At 36.7% G+C, this 21,847-nt stretch overlaps 1 protein-coding gene across 1 annotated transcript in view; it reads right to left on the bottom strand.

The window, feature by feature from the left end:
• LOC145298505 (annexin A4-like) overlaps positions 1-21,847 on the bottom strand; it is a 71,610-nt gene that overhangs the window by 14,488 nt on the left and 35,275 nt on the right. Inside the window, exons 2-3 of the mRNA XM_080144324.1 lie at positions 20,900-20,975; positions 10,657-10,751 (exon numbers count right to left, since the gene is read on the bottom strand). Of these exons, the coding sequence (XP_080000450.1) occupies positions 10,657-10,751; positions 20,900-20,975 (171 nt within the window). The remainder of the gene's footprint in view (positions 1-10,656; positions 10,752-20,899; positions 20,976-21,847) is intronic.

Raw genomic sequence — 21,847 nt, 5'->3', positions numbered from 1 at the left:
TCTCAGAGCTGATTTAATAACAAGTTATGACGCTATTAGCGTCTATTTATAGTCATGTGGATCAGAACCTTCTGGAATTTCCAAAATGGAACACAACTTTAGAACCTTCTATTTATGCCATTTTTTGTAATATATTTTTGTTTTAGCAAGGGTACATACACCACACAGATTTTTTTTTTTTTTTTTTTTTTTTTTTAATATATTGGGAATTCTGGACAAGAACTTCAATTTATCATTACACACAAAACAATTCCTTTCACCAAAACGTTCTTGGGACTCTAAATTTTTGTTTTTTGGGGGTTTTTTTTACACAGTGATCACCACTTATCAAGGCTCGGAAGCCACTCAGGGATAAGGATTATTGCAAGTACATTACGTTAGTGTGGAGATTTGATGAAGTGTTTACTTAAGGGGGCGGTTCAAAATTCGACAACCTGTTTATGTTTTCGTATTTTTAGTTGCCAGTGAAAAAATTATTTTATTCTTTCATTCAATAACATCCTATCTCCTATACCTAAACTCAGCAATATGCTTCCATTCTGGCCAAATCCAGTAAAGATAGCTAGTATATACAAGTTAAAATAAACACTGCTTTGTTTATGGTCTTTATTTGGAATTTGATTTGAAAAATGATTTAAATCAATATATATATATATATATATATATTAGAAATCACTAAAGAAAGAAAATGACGATATGACTATATAAGCTCCAATACAATTTTTTGAGCTTTGCATTATCCTGTTAAGTCTCCACATCAAGAATTGATCATATTCTCTTCCTTTAAACCCCCCATATATATATATATATATATATATATATACTTGTTTATTGTTATATAAACATGCTCACATCCCGCTGCTACAAATAGCCACTTGTTTCAATCAAACAACAGATATCATCAGGCAGCGACTTGACTATTCAAAAGTTCAATGAATGAATATATATATATATATATATATATATATATATATATATATATATATATATACAGTTCAAAATATAATTATCCACTGACACATGTTATATTGTAAACAATATATATGCCGCTCCCCATTTGGGGGTACTAAATTGGTAATGCACTTATGTATAAATAATTGAATTCGTTCAAAAAGTATTGCAAACAAAGACGTCTCCATAAATATATATAATCTAAAAAAGCTTTGGATAAGAAACCTGTAAAAATAAAATTAAAGAATACAATTTACATATATATATATATATATATATATATATATATATTGATATTCTAAAGATGCTTTGGATAAAAAATGTAAAAATAAAGAATGCAGTTATGCTGACCCCTTTAAGAAACTCATTTCTTATCGTTGAGCACTTTCAATTGAATTAAGTCGGTCAATTTAGCTCTTATGCATAGATCATCATATAACGGTTGGATCACTGTGACTGACGTAAAGAATATTTAAAAGTAAAATGTTTAAATTCAACGTTATTTCTCGCGGTTAATGGTAGCCGATTGGATACGGTCTCCGCTAATCGAGCCAGAGATGTCTCGTGGTGCGGGGTTCGAATCGTTCAGCTGGTGTTACTCGTGACACCCTGCACTGAAGATTCCCGAAAGGATGAAACACTTGTGTCTGTAGATATTTAATTATTATAATAATATATATATATATATTATTTTTAAAATGTAATTATCCACTGACATCTGTTTAGTCGTATACGACTCATCAGAGTGGCTATATCTAGCTAGATACAGCCACTCTGACGAGTCGTAGACGACGAAACATGTGTCAGTGGATAATTACATTTTAAAAATAATACATATACTGCTCCCCATGTGGGGGTAACAAATTGGTTAAAAGGGAAAATTATTCCCAACTCGCATTTAGGTAAAAATGCACTTACGTAAATAATTGAATTCATTCAAAATATATCGCTAAAACCAAAACAAAACAACATATATATATATATATATATATATATATATGTGTGTGTGTGTGTGTGTTAGTGTTGAGATGATAAATCAGAATCAGAACTGTGTATGCTATCAGAATCACTATTCAGAAAATCTTATAGCTTAATTTCTGATTTCAAAAACCATTCTTTTAATTGCTTTATTTTTTTTTATATACTAAATTTTCTTTTACTGGTACTAGCGATAAAATGATCAATATTTATTGATTTTTAACTATCAATAGAACTAAAATCTATAGATCCCCCACACACGTTTATTTTTACGTTTACAAAAATATATGCATACATATCACTGGAAGTAGTGAATACAATCCCTGCACAGAGTAGTACATTAATGAACACTGTGCTGGATGTACAGGGTGGGGCAGAGCAACTTGCTTATTTAAATTTGGCGCCCTAAAGCAATGGTTGCTCTAAAGATGGTAGGGATGGACTTATTTGAGAGGGGGAGACTTAAACTTTGGTCCTTAATGGGTTATTTATTTTTTGTTTATTTTTTAGGAATCGCAGTGAGCATCATGGAGTGGATGAAATTGGAACACTCTCTCGTTGCTGAGGCATTTTTTTTTTCAAGCATTGCAACACAACGTGCATCTATCATCATGTGACTATTTTTCATCTAAAATCAATTGTTTACAACAATCATCCTGAAAAACAATATTCGTTGATCTGTTGCCAAAATACCCATCGATATGCTAGAAAGAGTTAACCGAAACTTCAGAGTTTGATTAACTCAGTGTATAGAGAAGAATGTGCACCATCTTACTGATATCATCTTTAAAACTGATAAAAAAATAAATGTTAAATGTTGTACTAATTACAGTTCAAAGAATTATATGTATACCTGCATTACCTGTGTTTTAATTGATATTCCAAATTAGCAAGTTGCTCTGCCCCACCCTGTATTATGACGAACTATCATAAAATGCCCCAAAAACATATAAGGTGAGAAATGTTTTTAAACGATGTGCCATTTATTTTTTTGTCCTGAAATGATAATTAAAAAGTAAAAAGAAACTAAAACCAACAACTCTTTAGCTAAATATTTAGAGATTTTTTTTTTAATTGGAATTGCTAACTGTATCTGAATCAGCCCACCAATCAATCAATATATATGATCTAAATCATTTTTCAAACTAAGTTCCAAATAAAGGCAATAAACAAAGCTATTGTTTACAACTGTTTCAAAGCAGTGTTTATTTTAAGACATGCAATGAACAATCACTATTCTTAGAACATAAAACCATCTTCAAAATTTTCATACAATCAATATCCATGTTCAAAATATTACAAATTTCACTAGAAACAAAAAAAAAAAAAAAATCAGAAAAAAAAAGATCTATTGTCAAATATCTCAGTAAATATTATTTCACACATATAAATGTGTGTGTGTTGGCTGATCATGCTATATTTAACTATCAGAATTGTCCCATCAGTTAATATATATGATTTGAATCATTTTTCAAATCAAGTTCCAAATAAAAACCATAAACAAGGGTATTATACTTGTTTACAACTGTTTCAAGGTAGTGTTTATTAATCAATATCCATGTTCAAATCTATGCCTGCCTATTTGCTAAAAAAACGTTAGGTGAGAAATGTTTCTAAATGTTCCATTTAATTTTTTTGTCTTGAAATAGCTTTGAATTTTGCGATTATTTAATGTCAAATCCAGTAATTTTTTAAAGAAGTTTTTATGCTTTAATATATCGATTCACGGTGTTTGGTTCGTTTTACGGCATATCAATTCTTTTCGGTTATTTAATACAGATTCCAGTCATTTTGTTCAGTCAACTTTTTATTATAACATTATGGCTTTGTTATTTAAATGACTTATGTGCCGAGTTAATGTCCCGTGTGAGTGGGATGTCCAGAATGAAATGCATATATATATATATATATATATATATAATGATTAGATCACTCTGACAGACATTAAAAACATTTAAAAAATAAATGTTTAAATTTCAACAATATTTCTCGCGGTTAACAGTGGCCGAATGGATTTAGTCCTTGCTAATGGAGTCAGAGATGGCTTCGTTGCTGTATTCAAATCTATTGACCAACGTTAATCGTGACACCCTGCACTGATGATTCCCGAAAGGATGAAACACTAGTGTCTGTAGGCATTTAATAATTATTATAGTAAATAATTATATATATATATATATATATATATATATATATGCATCAAGATCGAACGAAAAGAAAGAGGAGAAGAAAAAGGAAAAAAGAATGTATGACAATTTGAAAGGTATGTTTGACAAGTATGCTAGTCTCTGCCTCCAACCCCTTCAAAAGCGAGCTGGCCTACCTGTGGGTTCTAGAAAGAATACAGCAACACCACAGCTGATTTTAGCTAAAACAAACAAAAGAAAAAGACAGAAAAGAGGAAGAAAGAAAGAACATATTGCGTAATTGTTGAAAATTTGTGTCCGTGACTTGCGTGTGAAAATGAACGAAATAACTTCTTTCACCTAAAAAGTCTTAAATTCATATTTTCTTTGTGAGTTTCTAAATACAATTTTTCGATTTTGAAAGTACTGACAACATTACATAATGTTTCAAGTTCGTTATTTTTTAAAATATTTATTTACGGTGTTTGGTTTGATTGTTTTATAGACGTATAATATTTTTCAGAACATGATCAAGTTTTGCAGAAAGGTAAAAAAAAACCAAACAAAAAATACCAATAACATCGATGTTTGGTGCCTTTTTTGTCAGAAAGCCAGTATCTCTAGACAGTCTGATCTAGTAGCGCCAAATGCCCTAAAAGGTATTACTACTCTGGGCCAAAATGGACCTGGGAGCAATGGTAATTAAGGAACAACTTCACATTTCTAACAGCCCCCAAATGGAGCCTCATCACTAAATGTCTTTCATGGTCATACCCAGGACTTCTATGGCATGAAAACAATTGCTACATCTAGCTATACTGAAGAGTTGTGATACTGTGCAATAGCTGTCTGTTGATCACAAACATATAATAAATAAATTCTACAATAAATGAGAATCCACAAAGGGAACTTTTTCATTATTTATTTTTACTCTTTTTAACCCCAAATAAGGCATGTTGCCACTTGGAACATTAGGGGCTACTATTTGGGATCATGTCTAATGGGAGACTGTGGGGAGTTGATCAATGAGATGTCTGGTCACATTACATTTAAACTTCTATATGTCAGTACAGTCAGAGAAACAAGAAACAGGGAAAGAATTCCAAAGTGTAGGAGTCTGAGAGAAAACATAGAAGGCTTTCTAGCATCTAGGGACCTCAACAGCAAGGGGTGGGATTTTGCTGCTTATAAGGGCTATGTACATTGAAGGGGCACAAGTGACATGAGTTCATCAGAGTATATTCCATTAAAGTACTTGTAAAACAGGCACAGGGATGCAACATTGTGGTGATGTGACAGAGGTTGGAGTTTGACCGACAGGGCGGGACCTATTAGTTTGTGTCTTTTTTTTGGGACACTGTCTAAGACTGAGAGACGAGCGGTAGATGCACCAGCCCAAATGTGGCAACAATAATCCATGCATGGGCGAATTATGGCTTTCTAAATACATAGGATGTTTGTCATCTTTATTTTTGCGACAACAATACTCTATATAGAATACAATCCTAAAGTGATTTTCCAAACAATCTGTGTTTACATTTGTAATAAATTGCTTTGCTATTGTTCAAGAACCAATGTCTATAAAAATGTAATCAGAAACTTGTTCAAGAACCACAATAATCAGGTCACCAAATGAGGAATGGAGGCTTCAAGAGAGATAGCATAAATTGGGTGTAGAGTTAAACAGTTTTTAAGATAAAATTCCAGTATTGTTTTGATAGTACCTATTTACTATGCCTCCCCACGGGACAGAGTTAGACACCAGGGTCGTTTTTTAACGTGGAGAAAAGGTACAAAAATAAAAATTGTCTCAGTCGTGAAGGATTTCTCCTCCACCGAAAGAGAACAAGAAATAGAAGTGCAGCATCTGAAGAACAGATACTACACTTTGAGATATTAAATCTTTTATTCATGTTAAAAATACAGTCAAAATCAACGATGAACAAAAAACTTAGGCACATGGCCAACTCAAAAGGGGGGAATGTGGGGGTCGTTGGTCATCCTTGTCACTCCAGGACTAAACAAAGTCAAAAGTTTCTCCCAGCTAGTATCTTCTTTCACCATAATACCGCATTCACCCTTTCATATTGGGGGACGTCCTACTTAACTCCCAATTTTTAAAACATTTTTTATTGACGTGTAAAAACAAAAAAGATAACAATAAAATGGTACAATAATTCATTTGTGTCGAGGACGGGGGAAGAAAAAACAAAAGGTGGTTAGTAGGACCCTCCCAACCCCGTCTAGTTGATAGACTGCCCGTTCCACTAGGTTTGTAAAAGGAACCTCGCTTCTGCGGGTCAGTCTCTAGGTGGGGATGCCCTCTAGATGGGGGTGAATGGAGAAAAGAAATTTTTGTGGGTAAGGGATGGAGGTTAGTTTGTATTTCTTTTTCTCCAAGATGGGTAAAATTTAGAGGAAGGGGTGAAAACAAAAATTGCAGGTAAGAGGGGATGGGGATCTTGGAGGCTTCCTAATCGGGGAGGGATGGAACACACACTCAGCTAGCTGAGAGGCTACTTGTTTAATTTTACTTTACAGAACTGCGCGTTCCACACCTAGGCGGGGAACACGTATTCAAATTTGGCTCCTCTTCGTACACACAGACTTGCCACATGTATCCATCTTCTGTCAAATGCCGCGCGATGCAGCCTTCTTCTATCACATCTGATCTTCACCCGTAGTTGGTGTTTAAAGAAAGCGATCAGATCTTGATCAGAAAAAGACAACACCCCCCGGCAACCTTGCAGACGCGACGTCCAAATCACCATTCTCGCCACGGCCAGGATCGTAACGTAGACCATTTGTCTTTCCCGGTCCCACGTTGTCCACAACATTGGATACAGTAATTGGGCGAGGATGCTCAGGATCGATGCGAGCCGTCACTCCGCTGACATATGACCAGTACTGGCGGAGTTCGCAGCAATCGAAGAAAGCGTGATCTGTAGTTTCTACGGCCGTTGTCCCACAACGGGGACAATCAGGCGACTCCAAAAACCCGGAACTGCATTGTATGTTGTTGAGTGGAAGTGCATTTCGGGCCAATCGCCAGGTCAGAGAGAACTCCGAATTGTTCAGATGACTCGAACCTGGTGCCCAGCTCCACGCGGAGCGGATCTCACTCTGCTGCCACCCTAAACGCGCGCATAGCGGGTCGTCGGCGGCCCCCTTCACTAGATCCCTGTGGAGTTCCCTACGGGTAGCAGTCACAAGGTCACTGGACCTTGGTAGTCGTTTTAGCGCGGCTCGGCACTCTTTCATGTAGGCAGATTCTCCCCGCGGCCTGCGACGGCTCTCGATGGAAGGGTCGAGAACGAGGTCGGGGAAGGCGGCAGTAACCACGGGGTGCCACGGTTGATCATCCTGCATATAATGGCTCAGGAAGGCCAGCCTCTCAGCATCTCGATGAAACTTCAAGTCCGGCATTCCCAAGCCTCCCTCACACGGACGTTGAATACAGACCTGTCTGCTCACCCAGTGTCTTCCTCTGTCCCAAAGGAGCAAGGACAAGAGTTCGACAAGAGCTTTTAGGTGTTGTGCAGGCAGGGGAAGTACGGCCAGTCGGTAAAGGATGAGAGGAAAGACGTAAGTGGCGCACGCCTCAGCTCTACCCTTTAAGGAAAGTTTCCTAGGAAGCCACGAATTGACTGCAGCCTCCACCTTTGACCGTACCTCCAACCAATTCTTGTCAAGCTGGAGACCCGGTCCGAACCACACGCCGAGGATCCGGACCGGGCCATCTGTCCAGCTGAAGGGCGCCGGGAGGTTTGCGTTGCCACTCCATGTGCCCAACCGCAGTCCTACAGACTTGTTGCGGTTTATCTTGGCTCCCGTGATTCTTTCGTACTGTGTGAGTGCCTCCGACACGACCTCAATGTCTCTGAAGCCCGACACGAAGACCGTGACATCATCGGCGAACGCGGATACCTTGGCAGCTGAGCCGCCAGGCAGAGCCATTCCGCACAGGGCCGAATTTGCCTCCCCATGTCTCAGCTTGCGGAGAAGAGGCTCCAAAGCCAGGACATAAAGCAGGGGCGACAGTGGACAACCCTGACGAACCGACCGAGAGATAACAAAGGGTTTCGAGCGCTTTCCGTTGACTTGCACGACAGCCATGGGCTGTCGATACATTATGGAGATCCACTTGCAAAAGTCCGGTTTAAAACCGGCGGCCTCTAAGACAGATGCCAGGAAACGATGGTCGACCCTATCAAAAGCTTTGGACTGATCTAAGTTGATCAGCGCGGCTTCTGTGTCGTCATCTATTCCCCCCTCTAGGATCGTGCGGATCAGGTGCAAGTTGTTCTGAATCGATCTCCCCTTCACAGCGTAGTTCTGTTCCGGTTCAACCAACTCGTCGATAACAACCTGCAGCCGATTCGACAGGACCTTGGCCAAAATCTTCAACTCTGTGTTTAGCAGAGTTATGGGCCTGTAGTCGTCTAACTCTTCCCCTCCATGCCCGTCACCTTTCTTCAGCAATGTGATCACTCCCTTGGTCACCTGCCCTGGGATGGATCCCTGAGCAAACCAATGGTTGAACATATCCGTCAGAAGAGGCAGAAACATGGGCGACAGCCTCAAGTACAGTTCGTATGGCAGACCATCAAGTCCTGGTGATTTGTCACAGCTGACCTGCTTCAGCGCAGTAAAGACCTCCCGCTCCGTCACCCGGCCCTCGCAACTAGCCACTCTAGCCGCCTCGAGGCAGGGAAAGTCGGCCAAATAGTCGCTAAACTCAAGGACCAGAAGATCGGGCTGCTGCGTAAAACGCTCCTCGAAATGTTCTCGAAACCCCTCGCAGATCTCCCGAGTCGATTCCAGGGTGCGTCCATTCGGATGTTTGACTTTCGCAATGTATTTGTCCGAGCCACGCCTAGAAACCTCACGGCGCATGTCTGCATCAGAATTGACTGCTTCGTTGCCTATCTTTCTAAGCCTAGCTCTAACTACTTGGCCTTCGTAACGCTCGCTAGTCTCGCGTAGAAGGTCCTGCTTAGCTAGTTCCTGACTAACCCTATCACCTTCCCCCGTAGCCTGGGCTAGTTTCTGCTCTAGCTGCTTCTTCATCTTGGCCTTATCTAGTGCGAGGCGCTGGCCATACTTGACGGAGAAGCTTCTGATCTTGGCTTTGAGACCTAACCACCACTTACTCCCGATAACTGCCCCCACTAGTGCCTCTTGTCACCCGGGCCATGGAGGGCCGCAGATTGTTTTGATAGTAACACACATTAAACGTTGTTATATGAATTAATAATATACTAGCAGGGCAAACAGCATTGCCCAGTTGTAGAATATGCTTAGATATGATATTTAAATTGATACAGGTTTTGTATTTATCATTATAGAGACAATTCTCTATTGTTTATTACACTGTATGTATTGCATTGTTGTTGTATGTAAATACTGCTTTCAAAAGTAAAAAAAAAAAAATTTCTTAAATGATTTAGGTGCCATCAGCTAGAATTGAAACTAAACACTAAGCGCTCCTACCTTAGTCACTACCATTTGGACTATCCTCAGATGGATAAAAAAAATAGCTAAGAAAGAACCAATTTTAACATATAAATGTATATTTGCACATGTGTATGAGAACATTTTAAGTCTTCTTACACTGTCCAAATTCCAATTATTTTCAATTTTGAATCCTTGTCAGCTATTTTTGCTTACTAAGATCCATAAATGGTCCACAAAAAATACAATCTCAGAGGAGATGCAGTTTGAAAAAAAAAAATGGAGACAAACAAACAGACACACACAGACATAGTGAATTTTATAAATTCACTATCCACATCTGGCATCAATTGAAATGAATGGCTCTCATCTTCAGGAGGCCTCAAGTTTTGACAAGCTTTTGGGCTTAAATGGAACACGTACATCAAATCTGTTGCCAAGGCCGATGGAAAAATGGTGGGATCTTTCTATCGATCCAGTAGATACCTCACTGCTGATGCAATTCTCTATCTATATAAGAGCCAGGTACGTCCAAGGATGAAATACTGTTGCCACATCTGGGCAGGAACTGCTAGAAAGGACTTGTCCTACCTTGATAGAGTTCAAAATAGACTTTGTAGCCTCGTAGGAGATGTCCTTTTCTCTTCCCTGCAACCTCTATCTCACAGAAGAGATGTTGCAAGTTTGATGTATCGTTATTTTCATGGAAAGTGTTCGACTGAGCTTCAATCTATGGTCCCCTCTTGCCAAACTTTCACAAGAAACACTTGTTTACCTGAAAACACTATCAATAATTCCCCCCACTCTTTATCTGTGCCTAAACCTAAACGTAGATTCCATGAACAAAGCTTCTTTCTTAGAACTGCACCTGTGGAATTGTCTTCCGTTTTCCTGCTTTCCGGCTGACTACAATATGGTTATGTTCAAGTCTAATGTAAATAAGTTCTTGATGAGCCGTTCCATATAAGTTATCAAATTTACCGAATTTTCATTACTATCAATTACTATATTGTCCAATTTCTACTGTACACTCTTTAACCCTTATCCTTGAGTGGCCTCTTGGCCTTGATAATGTGGTGATGCCTGTGTAAAAAAAAAAAAAAAAAAAAAACTGACCTTTTGATATTTATAAATGAGTTAAACTGACCTTTTGATATTTCTCCAAATAAACCTTTGCAATCTCTTGACGTTGCTCATTTGTATGATGTGTGAGGACACCGATTACCTTTCGGTCGGTGGTTCCTGAAAGAAGAAAGAAAATTACATGAAGTATTTACTTGTTTTCTTTAATGTCATATCTCTACAACCATGCACTCCCCCTTGCTCAACGACAATCACCAACCCCAATGCGGTTTTCATGGCCTTTTCTTTTATCTTCTTTTCTGAATGTGTCATTGTCTCTCACATTGGTAGCTGAGGTCAACATTTACATCTGTCGAGGTTGTGTTCATCAGATGACCTCGGCTCATCTCGATCTATTCCGAGACACAACTTGCCTTCTACTCTGTCCAACTGGGAACTGTTGTCATTGCAAACCCAAGACAGTCCGTATACAAATCCCAAGAGTGATAGTAGCCTTCTATCATGTCTGAAAGTGACACAATGTTCAACAAGCGAGATTGGAGATGTGCCGCTGTATAACTTATACTCTCTACCGATCCAAGTTATGACAACAGGACCATTGCCAGCACCCTCAAAATGGATCGCTGGATTGTCACAAATAACAGAGACATACCGAGAGTAATGAAAACAAAGTTTTTGGCCACGGTTATGGTCTTTGGTGTGGTTTCAAGTGAAGGCCACATCATACCACCTCACATCTTCAATGTCAGCTTGAAAGTAAACACCAAAGTGTACCTGGATGTGTTGAAGAGTGTGATGATCTCCTGGTGAAATCAGGTGGTCGCTGGCTGACCCTGGGTGTGGCAGCAGGACTCAGTGCCGGCCCACAAGTCCAAAGAAACCCAGGCTTGGCTTCAGAAGGAGTGCTACGACTTTGTACCTTTCTCCCACTGCCCACCTCCTCCCCCAATCTGAATGCGCTGGACTACTTCATTTGGTCATATATCGAAAACATCAACAAGACCTCGTGCAGCACCCAGCCAGCCTGATTGCCACCATCCACCGAGTATTTGCCAAGCTCCTGTCAGCGCTTGTGGAAAAGGCATACTCCTAGTTCCGGACCAGTATTGAGGCAGTGATTAAGGTTGAAAGTTGCTACATTAAATAAATGTCAGCTCTACTACATAATCAAACTACCAGAATTGATTTTTTTCAAGAAAAGTTTTAACATAGTTGTAGTGTTGTTTTCTTTAGAGCGACAACTTGATTGTTCCACCTTGTAACATGAATTTTCGCAAGGGTTACATTAAGTATGTGTCAATGCAACCTGATGGCAAATGGAAATAGACCCAGTGCAACTAGCATGAGTGAGGCAAGATGAATCAAGAGTCAGCTCCCTAGAAGCAATTATGGATGATATTAGATAGAAATGATCACAGGTTGGGAAACAGGACAAAGTTTCGAGGCAGCTTGGGGAAAGGAAACGGCCACACCAGACTTGCCCGACAATGTAGGACCTAAGTGAATATTCCCTCAGGACTGTTTTTGTTCGGAGATCATTTTTTAGGCAAAGTAAGAAAATTGAGTAAGAAGGAATTCATTTTAGTCTCTTTTTGGTCTCTCCCCTCATGAACAAACTTCTTTCCTCATAAAAACCTTAAAAACCGCAACAAGTCTCCATTGTTCCATACATGAATTATATTTGCACAAGTTAAACAGCCGATTAACAGTTGCTGGACAAACAACTATACACAGAATAGCCGCATGGAAAAGCAACAAAAAAAAAAAAACTTTTATTAATAGATTTTTCTTGATCACTCACTAGCAATAACGCACAAGTGCACATTTGTGGGAAAAGATTAGTTAACAGATCTAAGTAAACTTTAGCCCCCCTCCCCTTTTATTGTTATAAATAATTTAGAAATATCTTCTAGTGTCTGATAATTTTGACTGACTTTATTTTTTAAATTTAACTTTTAACTAGAACCTTGGAAGTGTAGAGTTAACCCATTCCCTATATCAAACGTGGTCACTTAGACACCTGAAGAAGGTCGAAGGTTACATCATCGTTTAAGATTTGTTCATTTAATGATTTTTTTAAATGTTAGACCAACTGACTCACTTAATTCACTGCTTCAAGTATTTAAACAGACTTGTTGATTTGTTTATATTTACTAATAATCAAGAAAACTTTACAAGAAAATGCCATTAAGTGGAGAGCATCAAATGAAATAACACCAAATCATAGACGTTAAAAGATATGTTCTTTAGTTTGGGAAATGTCATTTTGACTAAGAGATTTATAGGGAGGAAACGAGGAGGTCAGCATCAATGCAATATTTAATTCCTGTGTTTGTTTCATCATTACTTGTGCTCCAATGAACTTTCTGACCCCTCAATATGAATACCCTCAACAAAACCCATTAGCAGCAAAATCCCACCACTTCAACGTAAAGGACCCCAGAAGGTAGGTGATATTTTCATTTTGTTACGGGTATGTGCATTATGCAGATTTTTGGGGTTTTTTCCATTTTCCATTTTAGGGGGAATTCTGGACAAGAACTGAACTGTGTTAGAAAAAATTAAAAATATAAAATAAAAAGAGCAAAAGGTGTATCTTGTCGAACTCGGGAATTTGGACAGAATTTCGAGCGGAACCCTTTATTTATTTAATTGCAAATTACTTAGGACCTCTATCCAGTCATGACTGACAGGACAAGAGCATGCTACCTCCGTGATGTAAATAAAGGGTTCCGCTTCAAATTCCCAAGTTCGACAGAAACATTTCAGAGTTCGACAAGATACACCTGAAGAAGGTCGGAGGTTACATCGACCGAAACGTTGTGAAAATCGCACTCAAGATGAGAACAATAGTCCGATGAATCCAAACAATATGCATAATAAATCCTCATCTCAAAAATTCAGGAACGTCCAAAAGAGCAACCCTTTACTTTTAATAAAGAAGAAAAAAAAAGATATCTTCTTTTAATGTTTATAAAAAGTGTGTGTGTGTGTGTTTGTGTGTGTGTGTGTGTGTGAGTATTCTCACACCTCTTAGTATCTTATATCTCTACAAACCCAACATTCGCCACAAATCTAACGTATTGCAAACCCGTTCAACTAAATTTTAATGTAAAAAATAAATAAAGGTTGTTTACTTAACCGTTTATATTTAAAATATAAAAACTATCATGTTCTTTTTTTAATTATTTTTTCTCTTTTTCACTCTAAGCAGGGCATATTGCGACTTGGACATAAGGGGATACTATTTGGGATCATGTCTAACAGGGGATTATGGAGAGTTGAATGGCAAGATGTCTGTTCACATTACATTTAAACTTCTGCATGTCAGTACAGTCAGGGAAGCAGAAAAAAAAAAACAGAGGGAATTCCAAAGTCTAGCAGTCTGAAGAAAGAAACTATTAGAATAGAAGTTGGTTGGTTGTTTTTGTTTTACGGCATATCAACCCTTTTCAGGTTATTTAATGCCGAATCTAGTTATTTTGAAGAAAAAGTTTTTAATAGAATATATTTGTTTTTTTTTCAAGTCGGTTTCTATTTAACCCATAGTTGGGGCCCTAACAGGTACTACCACTCCAAGTCAGAGGAGCAATGGCAATTAAGGGGTGACTCCACACTCCCCAAAGCCTGCAAACTTGGGCCTCACCATCGGATATAGTTTAAGGCCATATCCAGGACCGTTTTCCAGTAGAGAACAATATGAAAAAAGTGATATAATTTTTTTTTTAAATGTATAAGAAATGTTACCAAAGGCAAGATAAGTTACTCTTTCTACTCACTTGGATAAGTTTTATATTTTTGTTTTGTTAACTTATTTTAAAGCGTTTATTTACTTCGAAACACAAGTAGTGTCAAATCTTAAATTAGAACAAGAAAAGATGGCTAACTTAAGACTCAACACTACTTTTGTTTCTAAGTAAACGGTTTAAAATAAGTTAGACAAGTTAGAAAAAACTTATCGAGGTAGGGAAGTTTTTTTTATCTTGCCTTTGGTAACGTTTATTTGTTGAACATATGTGTGTTTAGTTAAGCCGATGATGAAGGTTCTCATATTGGATTTCTCTCTTTTTACTATTAGGTCCCATTTGACTAAGGACAGACTTCTCTTTGGACTACTGCACTGCACGGAAAAAAACAATTTTCATTATTTCAGCTGTTTTGAAAACTTTCCAATTTGGATTATATGCATCGTTATGCTGGACTTATTTTGGAATACTGTCTCTCTAAAAGAACTATTTTGCATTTTGGATCAACTTGAGGAGTTTCATTCAAGCTGAAATATTATGCGCGGTTTGTTTTTATATATAGTTTTTTTTACATATCCAACATTTTTTCACTTTTTTTTATTTGAAAATTTATAACTACAATAAATTGTGGTTTCACTAAATGCCTTAACTAGCAAATTCTAGCATTGCTACAAATATAATTTGCTGATTTCTTTATGTCCTCTGATGAGAAGAATAATAAGAATAGCATTCTTTGAAACTGTGGAATAAGGATTTTGTAAATTGTTTTTTGGAGTATTCAGTCGAACAATAAATTTTGATTGTAAAGTTCAACTTACAGTTTTAATTTTCTTTCTCTTATATACACACACACATATATATGTATATATATATATAAGAAAGAAACTATTAGAGTAGAAGACTTTCGACATCTAGGAAGTTCAACAAAATGAAAGAGTAGAATTTTGCTGCTTGTCAAGTTGGTTGGACATATGTCAAGTGGGTACAAGTGATAGGAGTTCATCAGAACACATGCCAATACAGGGATCTACATTGCGAGTGAAACAGTCGCATTTGCGAGTGATTTTTTTGGCGATTGTATTTCTTTCACTTACAATCTTCCAAAGCTCACTACTGAGTGAAAAATATCTTTTCAATTTTATTTTTCTTATATATAAAACGAACAAAGTTAAATTATTTAAACAAGTTTAATAGGACAATATACTGTCTTTTTTTTTTTTTTAACGAAGGCTGTTTAAAAAAAATATCTGAAGAAATTAGAATGTTTATACCTTCAAGTATCAACATAAAATTTGTTGTATATTTAGAATTACACTTATTAAAAAAAACACTGAAAAATCTTTATAATGTACATACTCGTCACAGAACGAACATGTCATATTCTAAAAATCGTGTGGGTTTGGCAAGTAACTTTTTTATTTGGCTAGTAAACGAAAATATTTAGTTATTAAAGGTCAACTTAAGATAAGTTTGTCTGTAGAGCCCCGCAATAAGAAAAGACGTTGTTGAGATTTGAGAAGAAAACTGATGAGGTGTACACCAGAATGGTACAAGACGCTCTTAACATCTGAGAGACAGCACCGTATAAGAGAGTAACTCCACAGACACCTCATCAAACCTCAGCATGGATTTAAGAGAGAATAGTGCTTTAGCAGCATTAATCCAAGACAATTTAAAGTTCTTTCTTTGTTGTTCCTGGTGTCATCGCTGCGTTTGTAATCTACACTTCTAACTGAAAATGCTGCAACAACTTCAACACTTAGTGAAGAAGAAAAGAAATTTGTGGAAAAAAAAGAAAAAACAAAGGGGAGTGAACTCTGCCTTTAATAAAAAGATAAATGATCTCTGGTTCTTCTCCGTTATTGTAGCGAAATTCAAAAACTGAAATATTTAATTTCAAGTGAAACCAATCTACTGAACAGTCATGTCACAGTAAAGAAAATATCCAAAAAATTTTGAAAAACGATGAGGTAGAAAATTAATTATTAATGAAAACAGTTTTCAAAGACATTTAGCGAAAATTAAGTTTTGCTAAATTGGCCAAAGATTTTCAGTTTCAGAAAATATTTACCTCCTTTTTATTAGTCGCGTGCAAGCGACTCTAAGTCACTCCATCAGTCTGTCTGTCCGTAACACTTTTGTGCTCGGCCTTTTTGGTTAAAATCAAAAGTCTGTTGTTAATAGATACTGTTCTTAGCTTTTTAAGCGTTTCTTGGCCTTTTGGCCAAGATCAAAGAGAGTATCTGTTCTTACTACATGCTGTACTTATGTTTGTAACTTTATATCACAAAGTGGGAGATCACTTTCCTGTATTAATTTAATGTAAAATGATCACCCACTTTACAACCAGTCAGTCTCAAAGCCATTCAAGTCATTCTCCAGATCATTCAAGTTGTTTTTGAAGGATTCCAGTTATTTTTTAAGCATTCAAATCATTCTTAAGGTCATTCAATTCATCCTTAAGTTCATTAAAGTCATTCTAAGTCATTTACTTTTTATTTATTTAAGTCATTTCAGCCCATTTTTCGGTCATTTTAGTTTATCTTTAAGAATTTCATGTCAATCCTACATTCACGCATTCATTCATTACATGAGAGCACGCGACTAATGGTTATCGGCCTTGTTACAATTAGAACTCTCTGATTTCTTTCTGTTTTTTTTTTTTGGGAAAACTCACTTTTCGCTAATCATTTTCAAAAACTGTCTTCATTAATAATTAATTTTCTACCTTATTGTTTTTTTGTAATTTTTGGATATGTTCATTACTGTGACATGCCAACTAGTAGATACCACTGATTTTACTTGAAATTTAATATTTCAATTTTCAAATTTCGCTGCAATAACAAAGAAGAACCAGATCTCTATTGTTAATAAAATATTTTGTACTGTTTTTTTTTGTTTTTTTTGTAATGACATGTTAACGATTTATTTCTGCTTATGATCTTTGGCCTTTTTTTTTATTATATTGAATAACATGAATTGTATAACCGAGATCTCATCCTTTTTTTATTTTGCTTCTGTCCATTTTTGTTTTTTTTACCGAATTATTTAAATCATTAACATTACAGGGTGCCCCCCTCCCCAAAAAACGGGCCCCAACTCTAATTAGGCCCCGTTTCTTAGTGTTTTGTCCGAATGAAATGAAACTTTGGTCATAACTAGTTTATTATATTCAAAACATCACATCAAAACACTTAGGGTCTTTGGACTTTTTTTCTCCGTTGACTGTAAAATGCTCAGAAAAACAATTAAATGCCCTCTGTTTTTTTTGGGGTCAACCTGTATTTGTGATGTTACCTTTATTTGTACTAGCAGGACCTGTGGAAATTCCACAGTAGACTCATCCATATGTAATATATTGATGTTGACATTCTGCAGATGTTCAGTGCAAATGGAGACGCTCTGATATTGTACCTATTTACAATACCTCCCCACGGGACAGAGTTAGACACCAGGGTCGTTTTTTAACGTGGAGCAAAGATACAAAAATAAAAATTGTCTCAGTCGTGAAGGATTTCTCCTCCACTGAAAGAGAACGAGAAATGGAAGTGCCGCATCTGAAGAACAGATACTAGTTTCTTTGTTAAAATTGCAAAAGTATTTATCTAAGCTAGCACGAATGCCCAGCAAAGCCTGGTCGTAAAGTACGTTTAAATAATGTACTTGCAATAACCCTTATCCCTGAGTGGCTTCTGGGCCTTGATAAGTGGTGACCACTGTATAAAAAAATGATATTTTAATTCTTGCAGATTTCATATATATTATTATAGAGTTAATATTTTTGAAATCGCAACTTTATAATAGACAAAAATCGATAGAACATTAACTCTATAATAATATATACAAAATCTGCAAGAATTAAAATATCATATTTAAGCATATTTTACAACCGGGCTTTGCCAGGCGTTGGTGCTAGCTTAGATAAATACTTTTGTAGTTTTAACAAAAAAGTTATAATAACATCAGAGTATCTGTATTTACACTGAACATCTACAGACTGCTTACATCAATATATTGAATGAGTCCCCTGTAGAATTTCCACAGGTCCCACTAGTTTCTATCTATTATCATTTGACATCTGTATTTCTAGTACATTCTATCCAGGGAGATAACTCTTGTGCCAGTTGGCACAGTTTAATATTCAAATTTAAAATCGTTAAATACAATTTAGGCACGCAGTGCAATTGATTGTTTCGGCGCGTTAAAAAAATGAAAAATGACACCCACGCAAATTCCGGCGTGACCTTTATATACCAAAGGTGCGAACCTAGTTGAAAGCACCCCATGTGATGTCTTCCATCCAATGGAATTCCTCCTAGGACACATTATAAAACTGATTTTCTAGAGCTTGTTTGGAGCCGATCAAATCAAATATAAACATGCACAAACACAAAATCTATCTCTTTAGTCTCTTAGCCTTTCGAGCATTCTTTCGTCTCTTTAAACTCTTCCGACTCATTCAACACTTTCTCATATGGACTTACCACGCGTGCAAACATCAATTATTTCATTTCCACTGCTCCGCGCATTAATACTCTCTTTTAACAGACGAACATTAATATTGTCTATGTTACATATTTGAACATTCAAAGAACACAAAAAAAAGAGACTCTCCATCTTTCATATGAACTCAAAAAAAAGAACTCTGAAATATTGAGAACTATGTTTTAACTTGTTATTGTTTGTTATTTCTATTCCGGAAATAAACCTCCGTTTGTGTTGCACCTAAGATTTCTTATTTTCATTTTTATTATTTGTGGAGGAAGTCAGTTCCCAAAAAAAGGCCAGGCGACCCCCACACTCTTGACGCCTCACTTCCATCATATATAGAAATACAAATATTTGGATTCTTCTAAGTACTATTTTTATCTTAGATGTTGTTATTACACCGTCTCAACCGATGTAAGGACCTGTGGCGTAACGGATACAAGTGCTAGGTTTAATCAGTTCTAAGTGGCAGTTTTCTCGAGGTTGCAGGTTCAATCCTCAGTACAGATGATACTAAGAATACAATTACAAAAAAGGCTTCTACGTAGTGATGGGACGATTCCAATATTTTTCCCCCCCGATTCCGATACAATTACCGATTCCATGCTAAATTCCCGATTCGATAGAATTACCGATTCCAATTTCGATTCTTTAAAAATCTCGAATTATTTAACTACAAGATTGTTATTTCCTCCGATTTCCGTAAAAAAACACACGTGTTAAATATGCAGATAGTTTTCTAAATGTAAAATTACATTTGTGGAGGATGATCTATCGATTTTAGTTTTGCTGGTAATTTAAAATCAATGAATATTTATTATTTTATCATTATTACCAGCAATGGAAGAGTTTTGTTTGAACAAAATCAAATAAAAAAAGACAAAAGAATCGTTTTCACATCGGAAAATAGGCACCAATTTTTCCAGTACCAATACACTCAAATCTTCTGATTTTTCCGATTCCATTCAAAATTTCATAGAGATTCCCAAGTTCAACAAGATGCACTTGAAGAAGGTCAGAGGTTACATCGGCCAAAGCATTTTAAGAATAGCATCCAAGATGTGAATAGCATTCCTGATAACCCAAGTAATCCTCATCTAAGAAGTTCCGAAAACATGTTACCTTAAATCAGATTTTGTAAATATTCACAAAATTACAATATTAGTAAGTAGCAGGGAGACCAGATGTTGCCCAGAATTGAACGAATCACACTCCCATATTTTTATTGTTATCAAAATTGGTGAAATCGCCCATTTCTCAGTCAAATCGATTAATTGTTCACTCCAGTTGGGGACCCAATGCGGGGCACCGGGAGGAAGCTTCACATGCCTTCCTAGTGACTTAGTCTACATTGCAATATAGAGAACCTGCTGTTGATTTTATAAAAAAAATTTTTATATATAACTGCTTGGATTTAATTTTAAAATGTACAAGTCAAGTATTATGGTTCAATTGTGCTCTAAACAGAAACATTCATTTCAAACACGCTTGTCGTTTTTTTGTTAAAAAAACACTACTGTTGCTTTTGTTATGTCGGGCCTTTCTGCTTGTGTGTTAATAAAACTTCTCAAATGCACTTATGATGTTAGGCTGTGTAAGGTGTTAACTTTGATTAAAATCGCCTGTTTCTACTTTAATCAGATTTTTACTGATTACCAATTATCAATACTTATTGAACACATTCCGATACAAAACCTATCTAAGATCATTGCCAGATACATGAAGTATATTTGTGTGAAATTTCATAAAAATCGTCTAACCCATTGTAGAGTCTATAGGGGATAAACTCACACACATGCACACACAAGTTTGTATTTATATAATAATAGATACTTTTCGAAACATACAATACACATGGCTGTAGGTAATTCGTCACTGTGATTACTTCATTAAGTTATTTGACTTTCAATTTTTGTTTTAGCTGTCCATTGGAGGTATAAATAATTAAATGCTACAGAAAAATGCATCTTCCTATCTGTTATTTGCATTTATTTTTTATTTTAAATCTAGAAGGGAGCCAATATCTCGAATGTAGAGACAACCTAATTAAAAAGGTAAAAGAAAAGGACTTACCAAGACCATCCATGGCTTTGTAGAGAGTCTCAGCAGCAATTGCTGCATTGAAATTAGGTGCAGTAATTACTGTCCCCTGAAAAACATAAAATATAGATATATAAAAAAATATATATGTTCATTTTGTTAGAGTTCATAAACTAGCTTCATTTAGATTTTTTTTTATTTTTTAAATTCAATTTTCACCCCAAACAAGGCACAGTGCAACTTTGAAGTAGAGGGCTACCATCGAGGACATAAGTTGCAGGGGTATTATGAAGGGAGATGAGTAGCAAGATGTCTGTTCCCATTACACTTGAACTTCTGCATGTCAGTACAGTTGGGAAAGCAGAATCACGGAAAGCGAGTTCCAAAGTCTAGCAGTTCTGGGGAAGAAACTATTGGAATAGAAGGCCTTCTTACACCTAGGGATCTCTACGGTGAAGGGGTGAGATTTAGCTGCTTGTCAGGTTTGTCAAGGGTATTCACATCTAGGAGGTACAATTGCTTGCAGTTCGTCAGAGCATTCACCATTAAAGAACTTGTAGAACAGGCAGAGAGATGCAACATTTCATCGATGGAACAGAGGCTGAAGCCTAGATGACAATTCAGGACTATTAGGTTGGCGACTCTCTTTTGAACCTTGTCTAGGAGTGAGAGACAAGTAGCAGATGCATCAGTCAAAATGTGATAACAGTACTCCATACATGGGCGAACGGTGGCCTTGTAGAGGTACAGGATACTTTTAGGCGCAATTAGTTTTCTAGCATGGTAGAGAGAGCATACCTTTCTCACAGCAGCCTTGGCAATGCTCTCAATGTATTATTACAGTTCATGTTCCCTGTAAACGTTAGACCGAGGAGTTTAAAGGAAGTACTTTCGAGTAATGTGTTCTTGGCCATGGCTATTGGTGGTAGAGAAGGTTTCTTGTAATTATTGAAGGAAACAAGCTTAGTCTTGGCAGAATTG

This window comes from Euprymna scolopes, chromosome 2 (genome assembly GCF_053919585.1).
Source record: "Euprymna scolopes isolate OS-2025 chromosome 2, ASM5391958v1, whole genome shotgun sequence".
Lineage (NCBI taxonomy): Eukaryota > Metazoa > Mollusca > Cephalopoda > Sepiida > Sepiolidae > Euprymna > Euprymna scolopes.
The sequence above is the reverse complement of the archived record's forward strand: the minus strand, read 5'-3'. Positions and strand labels throughout refer to the sequence as shown.